Source organism: Anguilla rostrata, chromosome 11 (genome assembly GCF_018555375.3).
Source record: "Anguilla rostrata isolate EN2019 chromosome 11, ASM1855537v3, whole genome shotgun sequence".
NCBI lineage: Eukaryota > Metazoa > Chordata > Actinopteri > Anguilliformes > Anguillidae > Anguilla > Anguilla rostrata.
The window spans coordinates 36,082,400-36,098,620 of NC_057943.1; the positions used below are offsets into that span (position 1 = coordinate 36,082,400).

The 16,221-nt window shown below is 41.6% G+C and overlaps 1 protein-coding gene across 1 annotated transcript; it reads right to left on the reverse strand.

The window, feature by feature from the left end:
• Nucleotides 1–935: 935 nt before the first annotated feature.
• On the reverse strand, nt 936–9,328 carry vgll4l (vestigial like 4 like). The gene is made up of 5 exons (XM_064299678.1): nt 9,125–9,328; nt 6,892–7,054; nt 6,015–6,291; nt 4,597–4,675; nt 936–2,593 (listed from the first exon to the last, which is right to left on the reverse strand). The coding sequence occupies exons 1-5, from the start codon at nt 9,189–9,191 to the stop codon at nt 2,256–2,258; spliced, it is 924 nt and encodes a 307-aa protein (XP_064155748.1). The 5' UTR covers nt 9,192–9,328; the 3' UTR covers nt 936–2,255.
• Between the last annotated feature and the right edge of the window lie 6,893 nt (nt 9,329–16,221).

Below are 16,221 nucleotides of genomic sequence, written 5' to 3' on the forward strand. Positions count from 1 at the left end.
AGACCCAAAATGTGGTCTGTGCTGTGGACTTTGTCATCAGCCTTACTGGTTGGGTCATAAGCACTCTATTTGAATCTATACTATCGGTATATTGCAGTTAAAGAATATTTTTCAGAGAGCACTACTCCTATTCATCAAAAAATATGTTATGTATTGCTTGCGGAATTCCCCAGGTAGCTACAATATCAAACAAATTCAGTGCTTAATAAATTTCAATGTTAGCTTATGTAATACACTGCGGCTAATGTCTTATAAAGTTAAAGATTAATTTGTAAACTGGCTAGAGGCTCCTAATAAAATAATGCAGTGATTTCAGGTCTAAATTTCACTGGCTGCTCTATCTGAATTGAATACTGCAATATGTTGTAAATATATGTGAACTACTGGCTAACTATTGGCTACGGCTAGATTCAGCAGTATTTTAAGATGTTATAAAATGAATACAATTCTGCTGCCTCCCCACTCCGGAGTAAACAGTACTGGCAGATCTGTGATATTACAGCCATGGTTCATATTATTATTGTGCTATGTAAAAAGTTGTGTAAGTCGCTCTGGATAAGAGCGTCTGATAAATGCCTGGAATGTAATGTGATTATACTATATACAAATGTGCAAAAATGCAGAGATTCCCCTTATGACGTAATCACTATTGTGCGTCGACTGTTTTTAACTGTCAGTCCTCTCTGTCGTGTAATTTCAGTGGTAACGACCTATTTAATGGAGTAAAGAGGCCTTGTATGGCCGTTTTGCACATCATCAGAAATGGCCTGCTAGTAAACCTGCAGGTCCCAGGATCCATTCATATTACAGTCTTCCTCACTGCTATTGATGTGATGCAGTGTTTCATTAAACTTCTGCTCTTTATCCTTCACTGTAACAAATGTTTCAAAGTAAAAGAAAGGGACATACCACAATACAAATAAACAAAACGCAGATTACATATTATCACCTTTATTTTGAAATATTTTTGACAGCTTATGATGTGAGTAGCATCAACAATGCCTTTTCAGCAGAATGTAATGTGTGTTGTCATGACAACATGCATCTCATAATTACAGAAATAACAACTTTTGTGGAGTTAATGCATCCAATTTAAAAAGGCAGCTAACCCCCGACAACAGACAAGATAACAGTGGGGAATTTCAGATTGTTCCAGTCCAGCTCTCATAAAAACTGAAGGTCATGTTGGTCTGGCAATGACAGCATGGTACACAAGGTTAACACTTTTTTATATTAACAGTGAGAGGATCATTACTTTAATATGACGAATACATGTAACAATCACACATTTTCATAATCCTCATATGGCCACCTTAACTACCTTGACCATCTGTAAGATTAAGCTTCCCCTAGTATTATTTGTCTATATTTCTCTTGTGCATATAAACATAAACACCTACTTTGAATCTGCAAGTGAATTATTATTCAATTATGGTGGTTTTATTGTCAGCGTAAGTCTTTTTTAATGTCCATATATTTTAATTTAGGCTTGACGGATAATTTTGATTATATTTCCAGTTAAACGTCTTATTAAAACTGCAGACCTAACTGCTACACTGGGGCTAAATGAGTCTAGAGTGATCTAGTCATCCTCTCTTTATTTTCTCTGAAATGTACATTTTGGTTTAATCCAAATTATAACTGCAGGTGCCTCCCATTGTTGCAATGTTCTCCGAAGCATGTGAAACTAACTCATTTTTGATCAGCCAATCAGAGCAGTCATCCAGCCGATCAGAGCAGTCATCCAGCCAATCAGAGCAGTCATCCAGCCAATCAGAGCAGTCTTCCAGCCAATCAGAGCAGTCATCCAGCCAATCAGAGCAGTCATCCAGCCAATCAGAGCAGTCATCCAGCCAATCGGAGCAGTCACCCAGCTGATCAGAGCAGTCACCTAGCTGATCTGTGCAGTCACTGCTGCTGTTCCTCTGCAGTCACCTAGCCAATCAGAGCAGTCACCCAGCCAACAGTGAGCATAGCCACTCAATCACCGAAAGAGATGCTGTTGGGTGAAGAGGTGCTCTTGGACATAGGGGTGCTGGACAGGCTGCTGACAGAAACCTTCTTTTCCTCCATGTGCCACACTGTGCCCTAGAAGTTATTTCAATCCAGCAGGTATGACTCCATTTGACTTTAATTCACTTGAACACTTCCTTTATAACACTCTGAGTAGTGGGCCCTGGTCCTGTTAGCATGCACGCACTTAGCCTCTGTCCAAATAATCACATTTTTATTGAAATGCATCTTGGGAAATGCAGTCATTTGTTGGTGAGAGTCTGCCCCTTATCTGACCAGGAGGAAGGGTGACAGGAAGTGGAGGGGCTCTCCGGCGTGCCGGCGCTGTCATCGGCGCTCTGGGATGTCCTGGATGAGAGGCGGAAGCCGGGGTAGGCGGTGGCAGGGGAAGAAGAGGGAGAGGAGGAGGGTGAAGATGAAGCCTTGAGCTGAAACCACTTCTCGCCCAGGGCTTTGGCGAAGTGGTCGTCCACAGACACACTGACTGACAGCTGGCAGGAGCTGGCCTTGTGGTAATTTACTCCCAGGCTTCGCCGGAAATGCTCCTCAACCACGTGGTCGTAGGCCGCTGGGGACACCACTGGCGGAGGAAAAGATTTGGTGGATTATTCTAACCAGTACTGTGCCTTCCAGGAGATTTTCACAGCATTCGTTACAAGTTGAGCAATGTTGGCTTTAACAATGGGCTGGTAGTTTCAATAACCCTAAAGGAAATTTAAATCCCTGCGATATATTGTTAATTTTTTAAAATACAATTTATATTCGTATTTTTAGAGCAGTGCAATGTACTGAAATATGCGAAAGTGGCAATAATGTGTCTATTTCCCATATATTGTGAAGAGATGCTTCTTATCTTGATCATATATTTTATGGGTATTTTCAGTATCTTCCATTTCTGGAAGGGCCATTCATGCATCATTGTCCTCTGCTTTTACGAAAAAAGCCAAAGATAGCAGAGAGGCGATGTATTTTCAGAATGTAGAAACAAATCATTCTCACAACCCCAATTACTTCTGGCTTGATTGTTGGTTTTTAAATTATCTTAGGAAAATGAGAGTCACCTATGTAAAAAAATAATAAGACTAATGTGCTCTTGCTAGCCTGGAAATCAGTGGACTGGAAAAAAAAACTTAAAATACAGGCCAGGCTAACACTAGCTTGCTGACACACAAACGAGACAATTGAACACTACTAGCAGAGGGTGTTACAAAAAGCTTTCAAGTCATCCACCCGTTAAACAGGGAAGTTGTGTTTTTATTAATTTATGTGGCTTTTATGTTACCAGATTGACCCAGTGAGACTTAAATCTCTTTTTCAAGGGGGACCTGCCAGCATCTTTTGAATTCACAGGCTGAGATGCCTAACCGTGGGAGTTTCATGAACCAAGAAAACCGGTGTTGCTCCACAGTCTTAACAAAAGAAAATTGGCCAACTCACAGGAGAATTGCTTTCCTGTGTGAACAATTGTAGGGTTTGTCTTAAAAAATGATGTCATTGTATTAATGTATTAATATGTTAATATATTACACCCAGATTTGAACAACAAAAAATAGTTCTGCTTAGTTCTCAAAAAATGTATATGATTAATATAAGACGTATGAAGTTAAGTTAAGGTTAAAGATAAAGTAAAACTTACATACATCTTATATTTGAGAACTAAGCAACTAAGCATTTTTTTTGGTTGTTCAAATCTGGGTGCAAAATGACATTCCAAAGCTAAGTTGAGGGGTATTTTCTTAGAGCTGGGGGGTATTTTCTTAGAGCTGGGGGGTATTTTTTTTCAGAGCCGAGGGGTATTTTCTGAAAGCTGAAGAGACTACTCACGGGGGAAATGACTCAACAGGCTGTAACATGACCTGCCAGACAGTGTGCATCATCCTGGGAGCCTGGGGGAACCACCCCGTGAATCTGAGCTTGCCTTTGCTCAACAGCCTGCACAGGTGAGCGTCTGTGCCTGAGAACGTGCTCTCTTACATCTACAAGCCTTAATTCCACCTCCCAAAGGGGGAAGCTCACCATGAAAAATCCTAAATCTAAAATCTGATTATCATCGATGTATTATGATTAATACTATCACACTGATTTCTACATAACTCTCAGAGTCAACAGTACAAAGCATATCCATCAAGAGACAAGACAGGTTTCTTATAATCTTCCTCATGTCAAACCGGATTTTAATAAAAATGAAACACCCTTCTTAAATCAGCATGGTAGTATATATTGAATCATGGAATCTATTTTTGACTAAATAGAATTGAACAAAACTATGTTACACCAGTCTAGCAGATTGGTGGGAGAAGGTAAGTGACAGGACAGTACTGTGCATGTGGTTTGATTGGTGGGAGAAGGTAAGTGACAGGACAGTACTGTGCATGTGGTTTGATTGGTGGAGAAGGTTAGTGACAGGACAGTACTGTGCATGTGGTTTGATTGGTGGGAGAAGGTTAGTGACAGGACAGTACTGTGCATGTGGTTTGATTGGTGGAGAAGTTAAGTGAAAGGACAGCACTGTCCATGTGGTTTGATTGGTGGGAGAAGGTAAGTGACAGGACAGTACTGTGCATGTGGTTTGATTGTACCTACCAGGGGCAGGGGGCCTGCTGGGGGGTTGCTGGGGAGGACAGGCCATGGAAGAAACACGGGTGATCACTGAGGGTCTGACCTGGGAGAGGAAAGACACAGTATTTAGCTAAACAGGCTTCACATATACAAGATCTTACACCTAGCTTTCACATTCACATTCGAAAACAGCACTGCACAACGACTGTGCTTTTCTGAAACAAACAGGACCGCAATGGCTGTTCATTTATTACAATGCATTTAGACTGATGAGATGTGGTCTGTGGAACAGGTTCCATTTTGGACATTGCGGTCGCGTAGAAAGAAAGTAAATTTCTCAAGTCCCTTAGCGCAGCCCATTAGCACAACCCTTCAACAAACACAATGGAGGAGCTCTGTTTAGAAACCCCAAATCCCAGAAGAATGGCTAGCTTCAAGCTGTCAGTCCCTAGGCCAGGAGCACCGATGCATCAAGCGGAGGATTCTGTGTTGGGGCTTGTCGGTGTTGTTCCTCCCGTAATTGTGCATACTTTCTTCCCGGATCAGGCCGGATGGCATATTTGGGACAAGAGCTGGCTTGTTGCGCTTTAAAACAGCGCTGGAGGAAAGAGGCGGTCGGCGCGTTCTGATTCCCCGAGAGATTACGCAGGGTAAATAGGCACGGGCGAATCCACTCCCACCACCAAAAGAGATCCGCAGACAAATCTGGACAGGCAAACACCTCGACGTGTGCCTGGGTTGCAGGACCAGCCCCGCCCCGAAGCGCAACTGCCACCTGTTTAACATTATTTCCCAGAGGTCTCTTCTCTTCCTCCCTCGCCTCTCCTGTCCCATGACTCAAGTCATCTGATTAATAATTCCATCACGGGCTAACTGTAAGATTGTGACGCCGCTGCCCTCGGGCAAGAGGAATTTAGGCGAATCTTTGTATTAATCACATTTCAGAACATATTCCCAGACAATTTGTAATGACAACATCTCTGTTACTCCTGTATTACTGGAACTGGGTTCACGGCAGTGGAGCAACACCCATCAGTCACAGGGTGTTGTTGCAGCTTTTCACAATGTGGCAGTGAGCTTGTGGCGAATAGAAGCATAAAATATGACATTCATTCTCATAGCCTTCCTACGCACTGCTAAATTCCAGCTATGTTGTTATTAGTATTTTTTATTTTATTTTTAAAAATTTTGCAGGAAAGCTTTTTAAATATGTTTACGACCAAACAAAATCGTGAAACTTTGTTTTAGATTGTGTTAGATTTCTTAACTTTCCACAGTTTTCCAATCTTAAAAAAAAGAAAAAGTTGTGAAGTTGCATATTTACTGAGACATGTTCTTGCCATAATTATCCCAGTAAAAACAGATAATGTTTTTTTTTCTACGCTGGACTTGCCGATAGGGACTGCAGGGCAGGTAAATGAGGTCTATGCACAGGACCGCACCTGTATTGGGCTGCAGGCCATGCTTGGGGCCTTTGCGTCTGCTCCATCTTGGTCCCTCCTGGGCTTTTTGATGAGTGCCAGAGGCTCGTCCATCGGTGGGGTGCTGTACATGGGACTGAGGGCGGGGCTCAGGGGCCTGTCAGGGCTGGGGTTTGGGCTCCAGGGGCTGCCGGTGGCCGCAGAAGACGGGGTCGGGGGCGAGTCCGGGCTCCCGGTGGAGCTGAGGCTGGACAAACGCTGGATGCTGCAGGCCAGGTTCCGGAACACTCTCTGCCTCCTGTAGAGGTACACGTGTGAACATTACTCACTGAGCATTACCAGCAACCTCGACAAAACCGTCAGTTATGAACATTACTCGCTGATTATTACCAGCAACATCGACAAAACCGTCAGTTATGAACATTACTCGCTGATTATTACCAGCAACATCAACAAAACAGTCAGTTATGAACATTACTCACTGAGCATTACCAGCAACATCGACAAAACAATCCGTAATGAACCTTACTCAATGATTACCAGCAACATCGACAAAACAATTAGTTATGAACCTTACTCACTGAGTATTACCAGCAATGTCAGCAAAACAGTCAGTTATGAACCTTACTCACTGAGTATTACCAGCAGCATCAACAAAACAGTCAGTTATGAACCTTACTCACTGATTACCAGCAACAACACCTTTTTATTGTCCAAAAAAGGAAAGGCATAACCATATGCTTTGATTGTTGCCTCATTTCCATATTAAAGTTGTATACCATGCATATTTGCTAATAATCAATTAATATGTTGTACATGACATGAAGTGAAATCTAGCTTTTCTGTTTATTCCGCTTGGGGGGAAACGCATGGGTCAGAGAGTGGAATGGTCACTTACGATGTTAGTGCGAGAGGCGGTCTCCTGGATTTCCCACACCTGTCGCCGGTCGTGAATAGGCGGTCAGGGCTATGCTTGCGTTTCATTGGATAAATTGGTGATATTCTAGCCTTTTCATTGGTCATATGCCTGTACCGATCTTCAGTTCTCATGTTAGGCTGCCCTGAAGGAAGAGAAAAAGAATGATAAAAGAATATTGACTGTTTAACAAGCTGCATTAATTACACATACACAGAACATTTCTCAGCAACCATATATAAATCAAAAGGAGCTTGTGATCTTATGCACCCAATCAAAAGGAGCTTGTGATCTTATACACCCAATCAAAAGGAGCTTGTGATCTCATACGCCCAATTGAAAGTGACAATGCTTTCTCTACATTAAGGAGGACAGAATCCACATAAAAATAAAAGTTGTATTATTAGATACTGTTTTTGAACAGAGAGGAAATTATAGTGCCATGTGGCTTAAATTTTTAACGTTTTTTTTGCAGTTATACATATGCTGTGTACATGACCCTGCATCGTTCTTAAGCTTCCGTTCCCATTCAGAATATTGGCGGAAAATTGTTGTTTTATAATCAGAGAGAAAGCCGACATTTTTGAAAATGACTCCATTAAGTTATCTAAAATCTTTCCCCATGCTTTCTCTCACCTCATTTATCCTCAAAATGAAAATATTAGCATTTTTTTTCGAGAAGAATCCCCCTTCCCAAAAATATAATTTAAAAAATTTATTTTAATGGCGATATTATTTAATTATAAACAAAGTATTACTTTGATCTAAAAGGATAATGCCATACTATACTGTGTAAGGCTTGGATAACAGAGAAAAGGTTGAATTTAGACTGAGTTGAAGGAATTCCTTGCACAAAGTAAAAAAAAAAAAAAAAAGTTCAACATTCCAACAGGAAAGCAACTCCTGAATTCCTAAACTGTTCCAACGGTGAGCAGGTATTTGCAGGAGGATACAGTTTCAATAGTGCCCCACAAACAACCCCCAAAACAGACCCCTGGGCCAGAAGAGAGCCTGCAGAGGTCTTTAATGGGATGTTAGCTGAAAACCACACCCTAACTGACTTTCTGATGCCCGAGGCAAAGCTGTTGTTTTCATATCTGTGCCAAAGCCATGACATCACCTTTTTCCATATTTGTCAGATGTATTGTATCAATTCCCAAATACATTTCAAATTCTGTGAATTTTAGCATGCCATTTCAAAGAGCAAACATTCTATACACTTTTAGATTCATTTATGTGCTTGATTAATAAATGAAAAACGTAGGTAAATTTTGTCCTTTTCTTACTGATTACATTCTACTAAAAGTTTGATCCATTTTCAAAGATCTTATAAAATAGTGCATATACCCGCAGAATGTTAGAATTTAAACCTGATTAATGAAGGCTAGGGCAGTGTATCAGATAATACTCTTCCAGTACCAACAAAATTTTTTACTAACTTGTACAATATAGTCAAATAAATTCAAACATTGCTACATTGTGTCATATTATGCTTATATTTACATTGCTTATTGCAAGTTTAATGCTGTACTGGATGTATAGCCTGCAATACAGTATGTAGAATAAACCACTAACCAAACAGTACACTATATTTTCCCTGCTCAAAATTATCCAGGAATCGCTCCACGAAGCAGACTGCTAAATAGTTGTACAGTGTTTGCATCTTTCTATGGTATTTCATGCATGCTATCTCCATAACTAACCCAGGATTGCACGTCAGGACCTATTACACTGATGAAACATACAACTGATGAAACATACAAGTAAAGGCTTCTGAACTGAGCAAACCGCTGAAATGACCACGATCTCTCTGCAGATTCCAAACTCCGTTTCCATTGCATGCAGGTCAATTACGTGGTCTAGCGAGGTGTTGGCATTTTTGTGTCCCATCTGAATCTTTTTCATCCTCTAACCATGTTGAGGAAGGCAACCGACCTTCCATTTGGCCAGATGTGCATCGCTCGTTTGAATGAGCATTGAAAAAGGCCAGTGGAGAGCAACAGCTATTTCAGATCCGTCTCTGTTTCACAGGGATCTGAAAGTCTCAGGGGTGCCATCATTTGACACTGAAGATATTGTTCAACAGTGAAAAGCCCTACTTGAATAAAACGTGCACATATCTTATATGTGATCCAACCAGTTAAACACGAATAAAGATAATACAGAACAAGAATAAAGATTACTGAATAGTGATGGGTGAGGAACAAACAATTACCTTCCAGAATGTAGACTTTGAATCCGCTGCTCATGCGAGTTATGTAATGAAAATTAGTCACTGCCATCTCGGTATTTCTGCACACCTATATAAATGTAAAATATGATGCCTTGTAAATGCCTAATATAATCACCAGGTTAGATTGGAAACGAGGAGCTTTCAAATAGTTCTGGTCCAGATGGAGCGACTGATCTCTCTCAGAGTTTGAAAGAGGAGTGTGCTGAAAACCTTTGTGTCTTTGTTCTTACCTGAAGCGGTGCTGCTGGCTCACCATTGGCTAGTCGCTACCCAATCAGGCGGGCTCCCCTCTGTTTGTGTGTTGGTGAACACGGAGGATGAGCATTCCGGATCAGAGCAGATCAGAGCAGATCCTCATCCTGCCATTTAGAAAGTTCAGAATCACCAAAGTTTAAGTGATCTGTCTGTTTGGCTCACTGAGACAGTTTCCTCCGAAAGTATGGTAGAGGGGAATTTATTATGTTTTGCTATATAATTAAAGCATTTGGATTTGACATCAAAAGATGCATTTGAGAAAAGGGACAGACACCAAGCTGCACTTGTATGTTTTGAGTCCCTTTACCTGACTGTTGCTCAGGTGTTTCCTTAGGTTTTCACACATAAAAGAGCAGCTGAGTGTCCAGTCTTCTTTTCACCTGGAGATTACATTTGTCAGTGGCCATCATGAAGGACTAGCTATGACTGAAAAACGACTGATCTGTAAGCTGAGAGAACAGAAGAGTCCCTCCCCCCCTTTTCAGCTGTTAACAGATGAACTTAAAAGTAAATGAAAGCAATAAAGTAAAAAAAAAAGTTGCAATAACTTCCTCATGTCTGACCCACTGCTATTATCAAATATTTGGTATCTTCTTTGGAAAGGCCTTTCCAGGCCTTCACTGCAGCTGTTTTCAGTTGAACTTTGTTTTTGGGGGTGTCTGTATTTCAGTGTGTTTGGGGTCACTGGTTTGCTGCAGGATGAAGCACCAGCCAATGAGGTTGGTGGAATTTCCTTGTTGATAGCAGGGAAGATCTGTCAGTACACTTTCAAATTCACCCTACTGCTGCCATCCTCTATTACATCCTCAATAAAGAGGAATGAGCAGTCATTCATGACAATACATCCTCCATGTTTAACATATGAGATGGTGTGCTTTCGATCCTGGGCTGTTCCTTCCTTTGTCCGTACTTTTTGCTTGCCATTGCTTTGGTAAAGGTTTGTTTGGTCTCTTCTGTCCATAAAACTTTGTTCCACAACTCTTCTGGCCTGTCTGTGTATTTTTGGCTCATTTTAATCTGGCCTTATGCTTCTTGCTGCCGATGAGATGTTTGCATCTAGCCTCTATCATTCTCCTCTCAAAGTCTCAGGTGTACAGTGGCTTGTGATATTTTAACCCCTGCCCTCTGCAGACTGCTGGTGATGTCATTGACCTTTGTTTTAAAGTTTTTCTATGCATCTCTTTGGATTTGTCCGTCATCAACTGCAATTGTTCTCCTTGGCTGACCTGCAGTATTGTGAAGTTAGTTTAAGTACACATAGTTAAACTAGTAGTTTAATTACATTTTTGCAGCAGCTCGCCAGTAGTTCAGCTACATTAAAATGTATGTAGCTGCTGTAGTAGCTAATTCCTTTTTTGTCATTTTGAGATGTAGTTAACTACAGGAATACTTTAGACCCCAATTTTTTTTCCAAACCTCTTTGACCAAATGCCGCTGCCTCTCTTTCTTTTCCCTCTCATCCTGATTGGTGGGAAGCACTCTGCTCCACTATAGATGCCAACAGTCAACTGCCACTTGCTACACATTTCTGGTTCCCCAATGAGTTGTATCTCCCCATGTACAAAAATAAGTCATTGCCCCCAGGTGCATCATGTCTGGAACACCTGAGCAACCGTTAACACCTGTCAGTCAGCTATTAACTTAATTTTGCACAGCTGAAAATAGGCGGACTCAAAAACAGGTGTTTCTGTAAAATGGTAAAACATACAGACGGGTGACAAATTAAAGGAAAAACCAACATAAAGTGTGTTAGTAAGATGTTGGGCCATCATGAGCACTTTCGAACACAAATTCTGACCCTGATGCATTTCCCCTTGATGTAAATGTAGATGTCACTTCAGTTACCTATTGAATCACTACCCAGGTGAGTAGTCTTTGTGACTGAAGCTCTTTCCATCCGTGCCCCAATAATGAACCCTCTTTCAAAGTCACTTAGATCTTCTCCTTTTGCCATCTTGATCCAAAATAGAGGTCAGCTGGGACTGCTCAACATTTTTACATTTTCAGAGTCTGATAGGATGTTAATTGCTTAATTGTATCATTCAGTACACCGGTATGGAAGCATCTGCATTCATTATGTTTCTCCACTCATTTGTTCAGGTTTTTCTTTTAATTTGTCACCCATTTGTATGTGCATATAAATACCGTGAAATAGATACTGATTCTCTGAACTTTTGTCTCATATTCATCTTTTTATCTCAAATCCAAATCCCTTAAGTATATAGCAAAAATTACAAATTTCACTCTACTGTTACCAAACAATAAATATAAATCAAATAAATATAAAGTAAATAATATTCACAACTCAGAAAACAGAAAACAAAATGACCAAGAGCAAATGAAATTTCCAAGGAGAAGAACAAACAAAAACACATGACACACTGACATAACCTACTAATCGGTCTTAATCTACTTATCCATCCATCCATCCATTATCTATACCCGCTTATCCTGGGCAGGTTCATGGGGGATGCTGGAGCCTATCCCAGCGTGCATTGGGCGAGAGGCAGGAATACACCCTGGACAGGTCAATAATCTATTGAAGGGCACACACACCATTCACTCACACACTCTATGGGCAATTTAGAGTCTCCAATTCACCTACCTGCATGTCCTTGGACTGTGGGAGGAAATCACATTTCTCCACACAGAAAGGCCCAGACCGAATTCGAACCCAGAACCTTCTTGCTGTGAGGCTGCAGTGCTACCCACTAATATTTGGTATCACTATAAATTGTTTTAATGCACAAGCCAAATTGGGAACGAGGATTGGAAATTAGCCTTGGCTAAAAACCGTTGATATATATTTCTCATTTTTTAACTTGACAAGGTTGAATTTTTTTTTCCCAAAAAAGGAAGGATTGGGAACAAATCAGCCCAGTGGGTTAGGGTTAGGTAATCAGTGGATTAAACTGAAATGGGAGTCGAGGCTATGCCTGTACTAATGGCAGTGCCACTGACTAGCCTGTAATAACTTGGTGCTGCAGTAACTTCAATATACAAATTAATACTGTGTCCAGCCAGCAGTACCAATAATTACCACAAGAGGGAGGCGCAACACAGTGATTCAGAAAGTAATCACTTTTTTTTGCGTTTAAAGTGTCCATTAAGTGACATGGTAATGTGAGGGCAGTGTCTGTGGATGTTTAAAATGAAAAAGCATGAATGGGTTTGGGAGGGTTCAGTCAGTGAGCAGTCCATGTTTCGTCACTCTCTAGTGACACCTGCTGGTCAGTTAGGCACCTTTCGATTGCCTGTCACAGCCGAATGTGAATGGTCTTCTTCTGACTCCCCTGCGTGAGCTTAGCTGTAGTCTGCGGTGTGAAAAGAAGCAGCTGGCGACACCCCCTGTTTTGGAGGAGAATCGCGGACGTCGACACTCTCCTGAATAAGCAGTGGGAGTGGGCTTTGTGATTGAATGCGGCTGTGGCTGCAGATGATTGGCCATTCCAAACTAGGGTGGGAAATGGCCATGTTCAGCCCCACGCTGGGTGCCAAATGAATACATTACAAAAAGGATAAATATATGCATTTAGATATATTAAAGGCTCTTTTGTTCTCCCTTCTTCCTTAGTAAGCATTCCTAATCATTCGTTTCCGTCGTTCTGAATGATGCTGTTCTTCTAATCTATCAATCTTCTGTTTTGGGTGTGGGAGAGGTGCTGAGGACCTTAACTGATGAGATGGAGTGAGAAGTTACAATGCTGAAGACCTCACTGTGAATTGACCAAGGAGGGGGCAGGCTGGGGTCAAATGAATCAGCTGCCTTTGGGGCCTGTTTCAAATCCAGCATGGCTGTGAGCTCCTCGGTCTGTTTCTCCTGCTTGTCTGAAAAGGGAGACACTGCAGCTTGTACCTGTAAGGAGGTGTTGTTTTATTTTCCATCCATGTGCCTGTCCCGAATGACACAGGTGTTTGGTGCCCGATGTGCCTGTCCCGAATGACACGGGTGTTTGGTGCCCGATGTGCCTGTCCCGAATGACACGGGTGTTTGGTGCCTGATGTGGCTGTACTGTGATGCCACTGTACTTATAACCCTCGGGGCGGGTGGAAAATTCACGTATCTAATGTGCACTTGTCAAGGTAGAAGGGAGCAGGTCATCACTGATGTCCCTCTCCAGGTCTTTGCCTAGTTACTCCTGCTAGTACTTCATTTGCTGTGTCCCTTTTTCAAAACAGAGGAATGATAAAAAAATTCTTGTTACATGCAGTTGTTGCTCCAATTTAAGTTGACTCTCGTTCCATGTAAATGAGCTTGGTGAGTATGGCTGTATGTAAATGAGCTTGGTGAGTATGGCCTGTTGGACAGACAGCCAGACCAGCTCGGCTCAGCTCAGCTCAGCTCAGCTCAGCTCAGATCAGCTCAGCTCAGATCAGCTCAGCTCAGCTCAGCTCAGCTCAGATCAGCTCGGCTCAGGAGCGCCGGAGCTGGATACCAGTGTGAACACGAAGCTCCACGGTTTGTTTTGGGGAAACACCTCGAGTGTGTTCGAGAGGGCTATCGTCTCCTTGCAAAAAGGGATGTAGTGGGCGGCGACATGGACATGACCTGAGTTAGCCCCTCCCAGCCGGTGCAGTCAGAACCGCCCTTCGACGCTTCCCGGGCGCCGCTGTCCCGTTGTTTCCGTGGTTTCCTGGCCGCGTCCTCGGGCTGCGGCCCGCTGCGGCAGGCACGAATGGGATGAATGGCGCTGCGGTCCGCGGCGCTAAGGGGAGTTTTGTTATGGGCTTTACGTGCCCATTCTTCATGTTCCCATAACAGAGGCTGGTTGTCCCTGTCACCTCTCGCGGGACATCTCGCCGTACTGCTGATTAGCCGGGAGTGTGCTGTTAAGCCTACGGCCATTGAAAGCCCCACAGGACAACGGCAGGGGACTCGGGAGGGGCGGATTCAATGCAGGGAGCACAAGCGGTGCGTGACCCTGCCGGACGGACAAAAGGAAAGAGGCGCCAGTGTGTGCTAGCCTAAGTCTCCAGGCAGAAACTCAGATCTAAATATTTTAATAGTTTATTATGACACTCCACCCCCTACACCCCCTCCACCCCCTCCACCTTCCAACTCCCTGAACTGGGGAGTGACCTAATGCACAAGGATCTTAGATTTTTAGGATTCTTAGATTTATACTTGAACTTAGTCTTAAGATAATTTCTGACGGTGTGCTTACGTTTGAATCATAAAAGATACTGAGCATTAAAAACCTTGCTTACTCAGGTTCTAAGAAGCCCATTTGTAGCTTATGCATCTGCAATCTATAAATCTCAAATTAACTTAAAATTGACGGCACCTGTGCTAGCACAAATGAGGGTTTAGTCAGGAATAACCGTGGACCAAAAGAGAAAAGCAAACTTTTTGGAAGATCATCATGCGCAAAAGAGTCATTCCGGTCTCTGAAAACTCTCTCCCCTCTAAAAGCAGTTTTCAATGTCTTCCAGTAACGCAAGAACAGCCATGGTTACTTTTTTAAAATTTGACACAGTATTTATGGACCATCACATCCTGTTTTTAATTCAAAACAACTTGCGTCTGGCAATTAATTCCTCACACCTTTAGTTGATAATTCCTATCAAATTGTTCATAAAGCTAATGCAAAGTTCACCACAGGCTTGGACGCATATGCGTCTCAAACTGCAATACCCCTACATAACCAGCAGGAAAATCACTTACGTCAAGTCTAGACTTTGCATAAAGATAAGATAATTTCCACGACAAAGTAAGGTTTTATAAATAACTACTTATATGTGGTTTTCTGCGTAAGTCATACTTAAGATCAAAATTGATCGTAAGTCTGTTCTATAAATGAGGCCCCTGGCCTTCAAAATGAAAGATTGTTGGCTAAAATCCCAAATCAGCTAACCAGCAGATTTTTATGATTTCACACATGGAAATTCAGTTATCACGCAAGCTACAATCCCAGGGCAAAGTTGCTGCAAAAAGGCAAAAAAAATTTTTGATGTCCTTGATTCATTAACATGTTAAAATGTCACGGACAAATACAAAATCGGCCTTAACTGACCAACTGCCTGTCCATTCCGCATGGAACCTTTGCTTATTTGTCTGTCTCTCTGTCTTGTCTGTGTTCCATAATGCTTGTCTGTCTATTTTCAGGAATATGTGCTTGGAACCCTATAATTGCAGCTCTTCAGTGAGCCATCTGCCTTACCCCGTCTGAATAAAGGGAAAAATACACTCTCCTTTCGAACATCTAATTAAAAATTTACAAATCAGATATTTAGGATGACACATTTTTGAAGGTTTGTATTATGTTTTTTTTTAAATATGTGAAATATCATTTTCTTCACAAATCTTAATCCATCTCTCACATATAAAAAAAAATTACATTTACAGACCTATTTTTTAATTGAACAAATTTCAATTAAAGTCCAGTGATGTAATCATTACTTGTTACTTGACTGAATAAATTAGCAAATATCTGCATTTGCATTTATTCAGAATTTCATAAGAAAATAGACATAAAGGACAGAAATATGTACTTACCATATTGCTAATAATTATATGTGCGTAGGATGAATACTACAACAACAATCATCACCTTTAATTTAATTTTCTTTGCAACCATCTTGTGACACATTTCCTTGTTTAGGTAAATCTAAATTCAAGGATAGCAAAATAGTTGTGGAATGTTGGTGCCATCACATTTTGCACTGTAGAGAAAGAAGAGCTCTCTACCAATCGCAGCCTTTGTTGTTAAGAAGAAACTGTACAACCCCAATAGTGATTGGTGTATACTGTCCAGGAGGTTATTTGTTTGCGGTGTCCTGGACCTCTTTATCACTGAAGGGACTACAGAAAGAAGGCATTCACA